Consider the following 17134-nt stretch of genomic DNA (forward strand, 5'->3'; position numbering starts at 1 on the left):
ACTCAGGTTGTCTCTTCTCTTTCCCCATAGTCCAACCCTTGCCATAACGGTGGTGTATGCTATTCACTCTGGGATGACTTCACTTGCACATGTCCCCCTAATACAGCAGGGAAAGCATGCGAGGAAGTTAAGTGGTGTGAGCTTGGGCCCTGTCCTCAAGAAGCACAATGCCAGCTGGTGCACCAAGGATTTGAATGTAGGTACATTTCAGTTATTCCTGTCATCTCTTGAGGTTAGAAACAACTGAAATTGTCATCAGCATTTCCATAAAACTCAATATTCACTTTTTTCAAGGTTCATTCAAATGCTATTTCTATATTATAATAATAATCATGTTAATTGTAAGTAGAGTCAAGTTAATTGGAAAATTCTGCCCTACCAAACACAGGTATTTTCAGACAGACCCCATGACATAGACACTGATGTTTGCACGACCTTCACATTTGACTTTTTCAACATAACTTGTCAAGGTTGCAGAACAGATCACTACACCACCAGAGTGCAAGTGCACCCCACATCCCTGTACTGCAAAGAGATAAGAGGATATCTAGTGTTGGATTAACCTTAGGATGTTCTCTATCCTCTTGAAAACACAAGCTACATGACATACTTTGTATCACTTGATTTTTCTTTAATGTTAAAGAAAGATGATAAAGAAATGTTTGAAGGAAGTCACCCTAATGTCAGCAGTACAGCTATTAAACCAGTATCTTTGTAAGAAGCACTTGCATTACAGGCAGTATATTAGTTTGAAAAGTGATGGCCATTGGCTGTCTTAAGAACATTAGCCACCCTAAATACCTTCATTTGCCACCCTGAACTGAAGCAGAATTTAAAAGGCAAGAAAGGATTAGGAAGAAATATTTTGTCCTTTTTGTCCTTTTTTATTTATTTTCTTTATATATATATATATACATAGTTTTTTACTATTAAAGGAAGTCTTAATGATGCTGTGAAGGAAGACAAATACACAAAGTCTGATGGAAGCTGTTAAAATGTCTGACATTCTTCATGTCATGACTCTTAGGAATGAGAAGGTTGGTCAGCAAAAGATTTATACCATAGACAATTAAGAAGCAGATCAGTATCATGCTATTTTCATTGAGATTGTTAGAATCAGCACTGCATCACTTGTTAAAATTAACAGCTGAAATTAAAATAATTACTGAAATTAAAATAATAGCACCTTCTATAACAGACATATTTAATGACAACATCAAATATGATCAAATATGTTCTCTCATAAAATTCACTATTGCATTTTAATAAAACATGAACTCCAACTATGAAAAAAAAAAAAAAAAAAAAAAAAAAAAAAAAAAAAGAGAAGCTGAGAAGCTAGATAGAAGAAGCTGAAGTGGGGAGCATCAAGTAACCGCAAAACCTTATGCCCAGTGGCACAACTAAGAGTAAAAGCACATCCAGATGCCTAGCTGTGGTCAGGATTTAAAAGGATTTCAGCAGGAGTATTTTAGCTTTTAAGCTTAAAAACAGCTAAAACAGCTTTGTGAAATGTTTAAAAAAGTCAGAAATAATTTCTGAAAAACTCTGAGTTTCATTTTTGGTATGGTTTCCTTAGGGGAAACCTCTCTTGTGAGAAAGACTGCATTAGTATTGGGATAGACAGTCACTGAGCAGTACAATAATTCATGGTGCTTATTGCCTGCATCGTTGGGAGGTTTCAGGTAAATTGCTTTAGCATTTACTCTGCAGTGAATGGCAAGTTCTCATCTGCTGCTGCTCCCCAGCCATAATCTTGCACTGGGGTTCCCCGGGGTTCTTTTTCCTGAGATTTACTGAGCCCAGAGAAAGCTCAGAATTCCACCTTACCTCAGTGCTGGGATCTTGCAGAGCTAAATTTGTCTTAAGTACAAGCAGAAGACATTCCTCCTGTCTTTCCTCCCTGTCTATAATCCTCATAAATCTCAGAATGTGCAAATTTATAGTCCACTGAGTTAGTGCATTTTAGTAGAAACCATGTTAATGAAAGATGTCAAATACCTTTGTGAAGACGTCCATAAAACTGCCATAATGCTGCCCATCAATTTTCACTCACAGCAGTATAAACCGAGTCCTCTGCTGCCCTCCCAGTCCCGCCAGCGCAGGCTCAGTGCCGGCAGCGAGGCTGCGGCAGCCTGCACGCAGCGGGAGAAGCTGGCTTTAAGCACAACAGGCACGACTTCCCACATCGATTTTGAAATGGCTTTTTGCCAACTGACTTCAATGAGAGTCATCCTTTTTGCATCAGTGAGAATAGATTGGGATCCAACCAAATACTTTCTAAAACCTCTTAATGCCTTATCTAAGAAAAGAGGCATTGAGAACAAAGGTTCACCCAATGCTGGTCCCTCATGGGGAAAAACTAGTTGTCGATGCATAGGGAACAAATACAGACAAACACGTCTCCTTTGGAAAAACTCTCTCAGCCTCAGGTCTGAGCTGTATACAGTCATGGTTAACTCCCCTGCCTAAGGAAGAACAAGAGATAACACCAATGAAGCAGAGAAGTGCAAGTAAATAGTACCTATCATTTCCTACCTATTGACTACAAATGTGAATACAGGAACTGATATTGTAGACAAGTACTACAATGAGAAGAGATACCTAATAGCTAAACACTTTTTCAATCTTAATATATTCATGCAACTAACATAATCATTTAACCTCTTCCCAAAATACCATTTAAAATAGTATCATTATGGTTACATCAGTCAGATTTGGCTATGTCCATAAAAGCCTATAAAAAGCTATTGAGCCCCATCAGCCTTGCTGACCTGGTCTTTTGCTATTATTTCTTTGCTAAGTGCCCGAGATGGGCTCCCCTCATAAGAAGAAGCAGGGCCCAACTAGTATCTATGGTTATGTACTTCCATAGGTTTTTTTTACTACTGATACTTCTGATTTACATTACAGTAAATAGGGCCAGTCCCCCTTCTCAAGTCACAGAGAAAATGCACTCAAAGCTCCAGAAATAGAGCTTCAGGTGACACAAAGCCACGCAACTCCCGTGACACCAGGGACATTGGTGCTGGCACTGCCCTGTAACCTCTGTGGCTGTAAGAGGCAAGCAAGGATCACTGAAACTTTGGTGGAATTTGGTTGTTTTTCAGCAGATACAAAAGGAATTGAATGACAGGGAGCATGGGGGCACTGAAGAGATACTGGTTTTTCAATTATTATCTTTGCACAGGTCTTGCTAACGCAGTGTTTAGCGGCCGAAGCAGTGCGATATTTTACAGAAGCAATGGAAAAATCAGCAGAGACCTCACCAATATCGTATTTGGCTTTCGAACTAGGGACACAGATGTGATACTGCTGTATGCAGAGAAGGAGCCAGAGTTTGTTACCATCAGTATTCACAACTCCAAACTACTCTTCCAGCTGCAAAGTGGCAACAGCTTTTATAAGCTGACCCTCGCTAGTTCACTGCCTGTGAGCGATGGGAAGTGGCATCAGGTGATGGTCTCTATGGTGGAGCCCCTGTCCCAGTTTTCGAGGTGGCACATTGATATAGATGACAAGAAAGACACTGCAACTAGCGCAACTGCCACAGGAAGCCTCAACTTTTTAAGAGAAGAGACTGACATCTATGTGGCTGACAAGGCTTTTGACAGTCTGGATGGCCTGCGAGGATGTATGAGCACCATAGAAATCAGTGGCATTTATCTCTCCTACTTTGAAAATGCTGCTGTCCACACTAAAAAACCTCAGGAGGAACAATTTCTCAAAATATCTGCAAACCCTACTCTTACTGGCTGTTTGCAGGTAGATGCCTGCAGCTCAGATCCCTGTATGCACGAGGGGACATGCGAAGACTTCTACACCTCCTACCGCTGCGTGTGTGCCCAGGGATGGACAGGCACCCACTGTGAGACCAACATCGATGAATGCTTTTCCAACCCCTGCGTTCATGGAAACTGCACGGACAGGATTGCCTCGTACGAGTGCATTTGTGAACCTGGCTACACAGGGTTAAACTGTGAAGAGGACATAGACAACTGTCGTGGCCACCAGTGTGCTAACGGGGCCACTTGCATAGATGGGGTTAATGGATACTCGTGCCTGTGTGCTAGCAACTTCACTGGAAAACTTTGCAGGTAATATAAACTAGGCAGGTCCAAATGATTTTTTAAGGTGTCATCTGAGGGATTACTACACCACTGATGCTCCCATTTCAATGCACATCAAATACAGACTTGTATTTTATACTATGCATCAATTTACATATTAATTGTGGCTGCAGAATTGATATATAAAGAATCTGCAGTACAGAAAGCTTTAGAGATCAGTTAGACGTGGATCAGTTGGAAGATGCCTTATATTGGCACAATATGCTCTATCTTGTATGTTAGATCCCCCTTTTGAGTTCTTCTAAGATATTTGGGTGTCACACAGATCCAAGCCACTAACCCAGGCAGAGCACTGCCCCTTTTTTTGTTTTTCCTAAAAAGCAATGAATCATTAACTTGCCAGAAAATCCTTGAGAAGGCAAACCCTAATTCAGGTAGTTAAGTATGAGTAACACACACACTATGTGAGCCTCAGGCTCCAGCTCCTGCTGTCCATCCACAGACAGTGCAGCACTGCTTCCACCCCAGCCTCACAGCACAGGCAGCGGCCAGCCCCCAGCACCAGCCTGCGACCACACAGCCATGGGGTTTCCTTGCCAGGGGAAGAACCAAGGAGGCACCAGGTGTGTGCACCTCCATGGCTGGGTGGTCACCCCATTTGCATTGGGCAGTATTTGCCAGCAGGAGCACTGTGCTTTCCGGGAGACTCACAGTGCTAGGTTCTGCATGCAGACAACAAATCTGCAAGGTAGATCTCAATATTTTCCAGTAAAGCAATGGCATAGACTCAAAGGAGAAGATGAGCACAAGCACAAGACACGCAGAAGTGGACAAGGAATGAGCAAATAACAACTGCCATTGCCTTCTTATTTATCTAGGTACAGAAAGTTACCGCATACGGTTTGTGGGAATGAAGACAGAAATCTTACCTGTTTCAATTACGGCAACTGTACTGATCTCAGCGGTGAGCTGGCGTGTGTGTGCCTGCCGGGATTTGCTGGAGAATGGTGAGATGCTTCACTGTGTGGAGCAATTCCTCCAAAAGCTGTTCCAGAAGGGTCTAGAGTGTACCATCTACTGGGGAATCACCCTCCTGCAGAAATACAGACAAAGTTGGTTTTCAAATGCAGCAGTTCCTTGCTGCACTGCCTTTGAGGTCCCAAAAGTATAGCACTCAGACAAGAATCACAAATTAATGCAGGAAGGGTCATTCCCACACAGCACCACCAATTCCAGGACAAGCCATTATTCCTTAGCTGGCATCTTACACTTTCTTCCACGTGCCTGTTCTTTGGATCCCATGCCAATTTTGTATATGGCAAAGAAGAATATTACCTTTTCATGTATGGACACACATAAATGCACATATCCTGCTCATATATAAAAATCAGCTACAGTATAGTGATACAAGAATATGCAAAGCTGTTTGTTTTTCACACATATCCACTGTGAATATACAATCTATTCTACAGGGATGGCATGACATGAAATACTTGCTGGTATTGCAGCTTTTTTATTTTTTTATTGTTTATTTATTTATTTTTATTTATTTTTATTTTTTATTTTATTTTATTTTTTACTGAATGCCAAAATACAAAAACAGGATTATTATATTAATAATTATTATTAATACAGGATTATTATTAATAGTCAAGCTGAGAAGTACTTTTTACGTCTTATAGGGTAGTCTGAAACAGAGAGCCTTTCCCACAGCAAAATTTGTGTCGTATAGCAGATTGCCACAATTCACTCTTAACCCCTTGTTTGTTGTCTACAAAAGGCTTGGGAATAAGGAAGCTTGATGGCCTCAGTGCATCAGGTGCTGTAAAAACATAGAAGGACATTGTCCCAGTCATAATATAGCCTGAGGTAACAGCACCTTTCTGGGTAGTAAGAAAGGGAATGCAGAACAGAAACAGAAAATGAATGGCTTTCACTCTTAGTGAAATTAGCATTACACTTCAGTACAATATCCAAAGCTTCAATAGCACCAAGCTATGCTGGCTCTGAAAGCACAAAGCAATTTTCAACAAAAGGTTTTAATTCTCTCAAAACTTATTAATTCATGGACTTTGTGGAAACAGTACAGTAAGCCATAAAGGACGGATGAAATGAAAGTTTCCACCCACTCAATGCTCTGTGTGGTCGGCAGACATGTCTGTGCTGTGCTGTTTAACTCAGCCAGAAGGTCTGTGTGCCATGCCACAACAGTTAAAAAAAGGTTAAAAAATAAAATAATAGTAAAAAAAAAATAATAAAAGCATATTCTCAGGCAATTCTTTGGTGTGTATTTTTCTCAGGACTTTGAGGTAGAGGGAAAGTGTTTTTTCCTTTTTCCTTTCCCTGCCAGACAACGTGCTAACTACAGCTTTGGGAATGAGCCTTGCTTACATCCATCCCACTGGCTGGCAATAATCTCTATTTTATAGTTCCCATGATCCTCATATTGAGCAGCAGCCTTGTACCAAGCACACTGCACTATAACTGACTATCACAGCAAGGCATTCTTCTCCAATGTCTAAAATCGACTATTTGTCCTCTTTACCTCCAGGCTGCCGCACCATAAACCAGAAGTATTTCTGCATTTGCAGAAGTTAGTACACCAAATGAGAAAATTTCACCTCAAACACAAGACTTCTTTTTTTCAGAACAACTTCAAATATGTCAGTTAATAAGAAAATTCAAAGCAAAACCCTTTGGTATATTTATTGATTAGACTGATAAAGCAGGCATATTCCTTTAAAGACAATATTTCATCCCTAAGAAAGCCACTGATGTACAGTATAGAGAAAACAGTGTCTTTCCATGTCAATCGATTGGGGATCACAAGTTAACAAAAAAAAAAAAAAAAAAAAAAAAAAAAAAAAAAAGAACAAACTTGATAATATGTGGAAAGGGAAATGTGAAAAGATTACTCTTCCTTAAGGGAGATATTGCTGTCTCTTGAAAACAGTTTATTCCTTGAATCCAGGCCAGGATTATCAAAATTATCTAATTACCTACTTCACATCTTCCAGAAGTTCAGCTGAATTCAGGCATCTCATGCCCTGGACTATTTTGTTTTCTAGCCGTTTTTCAGTTTTGCATAGGTTAATTTCATAGCCATACAATTTTTACATATTGAATTAATACTTTAATTTCAGCTTTTTAAAGAATGCGAATGTAATTTGTCATTGGAAGAAGTGGTGGAAACTTTTTCATGTATTAACTAAGAAAACGAGCTAAGCACATTTAATATAAAGAACAGCTCTTCTCTAATGTAACACAGTTTATTGGGTGGTTATAAATATGACTGAACAAAGCAATTCCTTATAATTTCACGCATTCTACTTCAAGGGTGAACATAACTCTTTATCCGGAAAAAATAGGAGTGACCATTACCATTATTTTAAGAAAATGAGGTAGGGAATTAAGGGGGAAGCTTTGCTGGAGCAAAAAGACACCAACTCATTACTTGTTTCCAAAAAGTCTCACACATTTTTCATTAATGTTCAATTAGTTGCTTTAAGAAATTAAGAGCTCGGGCTTCCTTTCTCATCAAAATTAACTCAAAAGCATGCAATGATACATATTTAAGCTTCTAAAACATTACTCTGCATCTCCTTTTCTTACCATTTTCGATGCCCATGTCCTCAGAGAGACTGGGTAGGAGATTGCGCCGGGCATCTAATGGCATTTCTAATTGAGAAAAAAAAAAAAAAAGCAAGTGAGTATTCCCAGAGGCACTCTGTTGTGAAAAAAAATATGCACGTGTTTGATGTAGGTCCAAATTACTGATAAGGAAAACGTGCCCTCATCTCGCAGTAAGAATGAGAATGGACAAGCAAGCTTTTAGCAGGGCTGTGCTGGATCCAGCTCTAAAATCACACAGCAACATACATTTCATGTTGCTAAGCACCATTAACCAGGAAATACTCCACAGAAAAGACATTTCTAGCTTATCTGTGTTTTAATATAACGCAGGAAGTTCAAGATTTAAGCATGGCTAATAATAAGACCATAAACACATGTGGAAGTATACTATGTATTTCAAAAAGAGCACCCTCCCACCAAAAAGCATCTGAATTAAAAATGTGCCAGTTTTATGCATTTTGTACGTGATTTCAGAGGATCACTGTTTCCTCTCTTACCTCTAGGTGTGAAAAGGACATTGATGAGTGCAGTTCTGACCCGTGCCTGAACGGGGGCCTCTGCCAGAATTTGCTCAACAAATTCCACTGCCTCTGCGACGTGAACTACGCTGGGGACCGCTGTGAGATCGATGTAAGCGACCTCTCCTTTTTTGTCTCTTTACTGTTGTGGCAGAATCTATTTCAGCTTCTCTCCTATCTTATTCTGCGAATGGATGATGATCCAGCAGTCGAGTGGGGTGACCAGGAAGACTATTAGCAGCCTTTTAACTCTTGGTTTAGTGCAACAGAAGATGCCTTTTCCAAACAGCTTAGCAAAGCAATGCAAGCATCTGAATTTTAAAAATCATTTTATATTTGTTGAACTTACATGAAATGTTCAGTTTTATATAATTATTCTTCAACTTTGGTTGCAACATGGAAACAAACCTCTTAGGTAACATCATGTTCCTTTTAATATAATCTAACAAAGTGAATGATGAGAACTTTGCGGTGCAAATGCTCAGGACCAAGTTCTTGCCTGTTTCATGAACCACTGTGGATCCATGTTAGTGCTCTCACTTTGTTTTAGATCAAATGCTAGCAGATCTTAAAAAGTGTCTCATCCCACCTCCACCCAAGCATTTCACCATGTGCACACTGCCAGCATGAGCAGTGGGGCACACCAAGAAGCAATGCACAATAAAGGGAACTGTAAGATACAATGATGGTGGCATTCAGGCCCCTGCTGCAATGGGTGGCAAAGATCCATTGCCTTCAGTGAGGTTAATTTTACCATAAAAATCCTGCTGATGCCACTATCTCTGTATCACATACCATGTTCACTGCTATTTCTTTGACAGTTTAGTCTCCTACCTGTGAAATCATCTATAGGATTTTTGGATAATTAGGTACTGGTTTGGATTAGCAGTTGGCAACACACTGAGCTCACTTGTACATCCATTTGGATTAGTGCAGTACTGCACTGGTAACTCTAATCCTGCACCTCTGCTCCAGTAGCCTCTACACCTCCAATGCATTATACTGAGATAAGCTGCAGCTGTCTCAATCTTCATTTAGATTCTTCTTTCAAGAAAACCTTAGTAAATACATTAGGTTTTAAAATCATTTGCCTTTTTTTTTCCAAAGACTTCTACAACTTTAACTAAATCTATGTAATCCATTAATAGATATGAGTGTCATCAGACAAAAAATCATTCTTTTATTCCTTCTGAGGAAGAAATCAGGGTAGTACAGTTGATCAGTTGTACATGGATTCTTTAAATAATGAAAATTAGGGACATGAAAATTATGAATACTGAGAGGTTTAGCAAATATATGTAAAAAATGTAAAATATCTGAATCTGTAGATGCCTTTGGGAGAGTAGACACTACTGACATAAATTGTTACATGTAAAAACAGCAGTAAAAAGTGAGTTTTTCATTTTCTAAACAATGCTTTAATGCAAAAGCCATTCATGAACTGTGCAAACATTTCTTCAGGCATTTACGATCATGTCATGTTTGTATAGGTTCTGTACTCATTTTAGTCATTTAAAATAGTGTCCTTGAGTGATGATGGCAGGTAGCAGAGTTACAGAAAGAACTAACTAATGCTATACAATGAGATTTTATGAATCCAGAGAGTCTTAAATGAGATATTGAGGTTCCTGGTTTGCCACAGCAGGATACAGCAGAAATTACTGCCTGAGAATCAAGTCTCTACCTTTTATCTCCCACTTTTCAGAAGTGTCCCCAAATTTGTTATTTTTTCTGAATGCCGTTCAAAGCATAATTTCAGCAACAATAGTATTGAAAATACGACTCGTATTTTCAGAAAAAAAAAAAAAAAACACATTCCTTTACACATTGGTGGAAAATACCATGATTTATCCCTGTGATGTCACATATCCCTGTATCAAGCACCTGCCTTAGCATGAAAACTTAAGCACAATACATTTACTTATAACAATTGTATTACACAAGGATAACCTCTTTGTTATCAATATCTCACCGAAAATTGGTTGGCGTAATTTTATCTTTGATCTCTTGTGGAAAAAAAAAATATTATGCAGCTAAAATTTCCTTTCCTCTTTGTAAACAAGCAATAAATACGTGATGGGAATGTATTTTCCATTACTGGGGATGAAATTAATGAGTCAGAGTCAAAAACAGAACTGTTTTCTATCAGTTGTAGGGCTCAGTTACCTTTCTTGGTGGGAATGATTTGTAAAATTTTGAAAAATGTGACACAGGCAAAGACAACAAACCAAAATCAAACTGTATTTTGGATTTTTTTTTCTTCAATGAAAATACAATTTTGAATAACTGTGGGTTTTTGTTTTGTTTTTTTTTTTTTTTTGGTTGATTGTTTGTTTGTTTTTCCCCCCCCCCTCTGGGGGGAAAAAAAAAAAAAAAGTAGCATGATCGATCTTACAATTTCAGAGGAAAATATATACATTTTTTAAAATGAAATCAATACTTCAGTGTGACATGTTTGCATTTTGGCTTAAAATACCAAGGTAAAACAAACCAAAATGAAAGCATTCCCATTGTTCTGAGTTAAAATAAAACAATGCAGTATTGGTGATAGGAGGATGGTTGGACTAGATGATCTTGTAGGTCCTTTCCAACCTTGTGTTTCTATGATTCTATGAATGTATTATGCTGGAAATTTTACTGCAGACCATAGTTTTCATTTCATCCTGGCTTAAAATGTTTCTTGGTATAGTATTATTGAAACAAAAAATTTAGACGGCATCAGAAATAATTTGAAATTAAAGCTATCACATCTTTTTCAAATACTAAATAAAAGCAAGAAAATCTGAATTCTGAAAATTCTTATGATGAAAATGATGCTTATAACCAAAGGTTTCCAAACCAATCTTTAAAAAAAAAAATCTAAATTAAAAAAAATCACAATAAAATTTTTGGTTTTATCTCAAATCCCACATAAATAAATTGAGATGTTATGTGCTTTACATAGTATGGATAACCTACAGTTAGTAAAAATTTCATCCTGGTATTAACATTGAAGAAATCTAGAAACCAGTACGTGTATTAATAGTATGTCTGACATACCGCAGCTGTAAGCACAGTATGCAAACCAACAAATGTATCTGTATAGAAATTCCAAAACTCTCGTCAACACTAGAAGTTTGATGTGAGCGTACATCCAGTATTACATATGGGCTTTATATGGATTTAAAGGAATATGGAAGTTACTCATCTAGAACATGCTACCTGCAGAGCAGCAGTTCAGTCTCTGTCTGCGTGCACACTGCGAAAGTGTTCTCCGTTCCTGCACTCGAATTCTTTCCTTCCTCTCATGCCTTGTCATCATGAAGCATCTCTCGACTTCAGCTACGCTGCTCTTTTCCTCTCTGTACTTCTGTATGCTCTACTACATTGTACATGTGTACAGGACTTTCCTACCTTTGTGCACAAAATAAACCCTGTGTCTTTGTCTCTCTGTCTGCTCCTCATTTTCTGCTATCGGCTCTGTCCATTTGCATCAGGTGTGCCATGCTTTGCCCACCAGCAGTGGTTCCATCTCCCAGTTGCTCTCAGGAGTGCTGGCAGCACCCAGGGCAGTCCCTGTCCTGGGCAGCCCCCGGTGCCTCGTGTAGCACAGCTGAACAACCGATCAGCCCCAGAACAACAGCTCAGAGAGGAAGGGCTTATGAAGGGCCCACAAGGCTCAAAGTGACTTTTACCACTTGGTTCCTCCCTACAATACTTACAAAAAAAAGTCAATACTTACTAAACCATTGGGTGTTAGGAGGTGTCTGTTAGCATTCCGACAGGTCAGCCCTTCCCTTTGAGTTGTCACAGCCTGTAGGCTGGGTCTCCCCCATGCACAGATCTCCAGTGGAGAACAGACTTCACAGATCTAGCATAAAAGGTTAAGGGAAAAAAAATATAATTAAAAAAAAATCCAGATTAATTAAAATAAGGTTATCAACAATATTATTTAAATGAAAAGTAAGTTTAGGACATTTTAAAGGAAAGTTTTAGAAACAAACATGAAAAAATAGTTGGATGAATAAGGATGCTAAGCACTAGTTTTTGTATGATTTTTGGATGATAGCTCCTACTTCTGAACCTTAAAATCCAGGTTCCGAGGGACCTTCCTCTGGAGCTGCTGTAATGCAATTCAGGCTCTGCCTATCACAGTTGTAGCTGCAAAGAGCCCGTGTGTTTGTGAATTTGAAAGTATCCTCAATGTCGAATGTTATTTGAATTTTCTTAATCTCAGTTCATTTAATTTTTAAGAAACTAGATCCCATAATCAGTTTACTAAATGCATGTGACTACAGTATGTCGGTGAAACTAAAAATGGCAAAAAATCTGCTTCAGACTCATAGTGATTAAATCAAGTTTCCTTTTCTTCATTGCAAATATTTTTCCTGGCCTAACACCCAAAGGTTCAGCTGGGAGGGCACTTTATCTGTATATCAGCTTTTAGCACTTGAACTGGAATTTTTATAACTTGATTTAGTGATTTTCTCTAAAAATGGCAAAACCTTTGTTTGCAATGAAAAATTCTACACAATTTCTACCTCAAAAACTGCAAGCTATACAGTAGCCTAAAAAAATAGCCACAAAAACAAACAAACAAAAAACCTCCAGCAAGTGTTCAGTCTGTGATACTTGGACAACTATTACCTGAAGAACACCTCCAGAGAATTAAAAAAAAAAAAAAAGGCAGAATTTGGTTGTTCCTTTTACTTTGTGTTTCAAGAGTGCCCTGAGGCCCCATTAGGCTCCAGAGCCCACTCTGCCCGTGCTGTGCATAGCAAAAGGCAAACGTGGTCCCCACGCTGACTGGCGAACAGCTCAGGCTGTGCTTTGAAATGGTTTCTCGAGCGTTATCATCTGCTACACCTTCGGGACAGCACTTCCTCACAAAGCATACTCTCTCCTATTGTACGTGTGAATATACATGAAACTTGAAAGTGGTGGTGGATTTCACGTCCCAGAATTAAAGTTCTGCTTAAGGTAGCTACTGCTGTGCTCTGATGTGCACGGCTGTTGCTTTCATACCTGCTTCCAGCTGGTACCATTCGATCCTCCTGGGCACAAGGACAAGCATCATGCACTAGAGGTTATGATTCACATTTAGTGTCATTAAAAATACACCGATAAGCATGTAAGATTTGTTCAATATTGAATCTAAATTCAGTAAAACTCTCCCAGGCTTCCATAGCACAGGCACACGGAAATTTGATTGAATATGCACTACAGCGATTAGCTAATGTATTCATTAACTGCAAAGGTTAGTAATATGAACGTAGCAAATGATACTTAATTACAATAATTAATGCCTGGTGATTCATGAATAATGCATTCCCTAACTATTTACATATTCATACTTTTGAAGCTATTAATGCATAATGATCATTCAACTAGAAGATGTGGACAACAGGAATGTAACGATGACACCCAGTCTCACCACAGCTTTACCTGTTTGTCTTGCTCTTATATACATCTGTCTTTCTAGTAGACAAAAAGATGGAAAGCATTCTTTTCAACAACTATAGAGCAATACAGTTACAAATACAGCCATGCCAGTTACTTTTCACATTGCATCAGTTCTGAGCCAGTATTTTCATCAGTTTATGTCCTGAGGTTACAAAAATGTAGAAGAATTTTATATTCTTTGAAACAAGACAAACAAACAAAATATTTCACCTTCTCTTTCCAGCAGAGAACTTTTCAAATTTTAGGAGATGAAGTGCGAGAGAAGTATTTATGTTCTGCTTCTTCAAATCTGAGAAATAGAAACAAAAAATCCCAAAGGAGAAATGTACACATTTGTGTAAAAGTATTTGCTGAAAGAACTTTTTTCTCCTTGTGATCATTTTAGGTTTGATCCTGTCCTGGAATTTCTTTCCTACTGCAGATGTTTAGGGCATTTCCATACTTAGAGTTTGTTCATTTGTGAAACAAGGATAGTAATACTGTCGACACGTTTAATCTGAACAAATGATTCTGCTGTAGATATCTCTCGTTTATGCTCCAACACACAGATTTCAGACTCTGTGATACAAGACAAGCTGATAGGCCTTCCTAACTGGAAGAAAGTCCAAAGAGCCACACAAAGTCAGAAATAGAACACAGATTTTTTTTTTTTAAACATACTGAAATACGATTATTTTAAGGCAATGTAATCATTTTTCTTCTTAGCCTAAGTTTAAATGCTCAGTGTTGGCAACACTAAGAGAGCAATATTTAGCAGCCAGCCCCAGGAGTGTGGTAAAATGACGAAGTAAAGCTGGGTAAGTCAACCAAAACTGAGAAGTGCTACTGCCCTGATTTAAGACAAACCTGCTGTTCCTCCTCAGCACCTGCTGCAGAGCTGGGTGTGCCCTGGCTCACCAAAAAGCTCATCCCAGCTGTTGTACCCCACAGGGAGCAAACAGAGGGCCTTGCCATACATGCAGCTCAGCTCCAGGCTCCAGTGAGGTGGAGCAAGGCAATGGAGCATTGGGCTGAGGGCTTAGCAAATAAGCACGTGTTTCTGCTGTGCTTTTTGTCTTCTCTGGTGCTCTTGCAGCCTATTGAGAAAGGCTAATACATACAGTAAAATGTTTCCAAAATAAGTACTAATTTTCTGGACATCACATTATATGTAGCTAACTCACCGCATTTGAGGTCTTTACCTCCCAATAAAATAACCTCATGAAATTGGAGATGCCTAAGACCGCTCTTTACACGGCCCCAAGTCCTACTGAAGCCAGTGGTACTTGAGGACCAAAGCACTGAGGACTGAACCCTTGTTCAAAATGGATGCTCTCATCCTCCGACGACCACAGCAGCACATCCAGCCCCTGGCACACTCCTGCTCTCTGTCTGTCCAAGATGGGAGCAAACCCCATGGTAGGAGAACAGCCAGGGAGCAGAATTTCCCTCTTACCTGTCAGCTTTCCTGATGCTCCTCAGCTCTGGACTGGAGCAGGGTGCTGGTTCCATCAGGCGGTGGCTGCAGGCACGAGGGGCCTTCTCCAGTACTGTGGGGTTACTCCCTGCAGTGCCTCGCTTACAGAAAAGCCCCAGCATGCCAGCTCTTTGGAGAAAAACACAGGCAGTACAGGTAAACTCATTGCAGTCTGATGACAGGTTATTGAAATAATATTAGTTTGTGACAGAAATAAGCTTTTCATATTTCTATTAGCCTAGCAGGGTCAGTGCAACTGAGCGGGGAAAAAGCTGGAATTTATTTGTTTTCACGTCATTCGCATGGCTGTAGCTCACCCATCGTGGCAGACTCTTTACCGTTGATGGTATGAGCGGAGAGAACCCAGCTTTATTCCTGTGCCAGGTCAAATGCGCAGTAAGAAGAAACATCTTTAGATTTGTAAAATGAGCAGTTCTGCTCTGGAAGTCATTGCAAATGTCACAATGCTGTTTTTACAATTGTTTCTCAGAGCAGAACAGCCCCTTAATATCCTTTGCTATTTTTCTATTAGTCTGTATTCAAAACACAGGATTTAACTAAATTTTCTAAAAGGATATTGCAAGAAACATATTTAATATGTGTCATAACATAAGGTACAAAAACATTAGGATGCAAAGACAGTAAGGTTATCTGATGCATCTTAGCTGGAAAAGACAAGAGAGCTCCTCATAAGGCCAGCATTACTGCACGCATCACTGAAAAGCAGTTGAATATTTAATGTGCATGGTAAATATAAGCAGAAAAGGGAGCCCAGATGACATATGACAGCATAACACTCTGCAGTATAGGAGGAATCAGCTCAAGTAGGGTATTCACATAACACATTTAGTATTCAGACTAACACATTTTGTCTGTACACCATCCTTACGTTGCAATGGCATTGTTTTCCTTTTTCTCACCTTCTGATGTTTTCCCTGTAGACTCACATTCACATCACATGGGCATTTACTTCAGTCATTGCTCACTTTATAACACATTCGTGCACTCCATGCCTGCATTGTTCAGATACTAAATTTTACGTGTTTTTTCTCATGTGGTTCATGAGAATTAATGTTCTTTTTTTCTTTTATCTATTTCTTCTGGCTTCCAATAATGAAGCAGGCTTAGTAACAAGGGTATACTGGAAGTGGCTTTAAAGCAATTAACTCAAATATAAAACCAGATTTTTTATTTTATTTATTTATTTTTTTAAAGCAGGAACAAATACCCCAAGAGCAGGCAGTAGTAACCTATGGGCTATTTTACACAATAAGATGCTTTATATTGCTAGGCAAATTGGCCAAACACCGACTGAAATCAGACCATAAATCTGTTTTAATTCCATGAATCCCAAAGTAGCACAGTTGACCAAAAGTTTTTAAAGAAGAGAAAAATCCATCCTCACCTTCAAGCTGAAAAATATAGCCTGACTTTTCCCTGAATGCTTATGAAATGAAAAAGAAATTAACTAAAATTAACAGAATTGAAACGTGCGCAAGGCATTACATGAAATTTATTACCGGATTACAAGTTGACTTCAGAGGAAGTATGTTCACCACTGTTACAATTAGAAAGACCAGAAGATACCTGCATCTAAGACATATTTATATATAAAGGATGCCAGCTAAAGAACAAATAGGGACATTTTTCAGGTACAACACATTAAATGCTTTAGAAAATCTATCCCCTTTCGTTCAGGTTTCTAAATGGGAACCATGGTCCTCGGCTTCAACCACTACGTTATATAGACAGTGGTAGTCCTGTAGTCATCGATACTATCTATATGCTAGCTCAGAATAAAAAATACTTTTGGTAGAATAGTTTTAATGCCTCAGAAACTAATCATATGCTTATAATTACTATCAAAAGGTCTAGAAATTATGATGCTTCCAGATAGAGCAGGGGTGGCATATTCATCTGCCCATGTATCTCTTGGTGCACTGCCTGTGAAGTATATTCTTGTGCAGAGTACTTTTCAGTTCTTGTTATGAAACTCCATTCCTAATAGTGTCTGA

At 38.9% G+C, this 17134-nt stretch overlaps 1 protein-coding gene across 1 annotated transcript in view; it reads left to right on the plus strand.

Annotated features, from left to right (window-relative positions):
- Window positions 1-17134, plus strand: part of CRB1 (crumbs cell polarity complex component 1) — a gene marked incomplete at its 3' end in the record, with an annotated part of 97880 nt that overhangs the window by 68449 nt on the left and 12297 nt on the right. The window contains exons 8-11 of the mRNA XM_084291026.1: window positions 31-196; window positions 3191-4097; window positions 4949-5077; window positions 8207-8333. Coding sequence (XP_084147152.1) covers window positions 31-196; window positions 3191-4097; window positions 4949-5077; window positions 8207-8333 — 1329 coding nt within the window. The remainder of the gene's footprint in view (window positions 1-30; window positions 197-3190; window positions 4098-4948; window positions 5078-8206; window positions 8334-17134) is intronic.

Source organism: Netta rufina (assembly GCF_964035555.1).
Source record: "Netta rufina genome assembly, chromosome: 8".
Classification (NCBI taxonomy): Eukaryota; Metazoa; Chordata; class Aves; order Anseriformes; family Anatidae; genus Netta; species Netta rufina.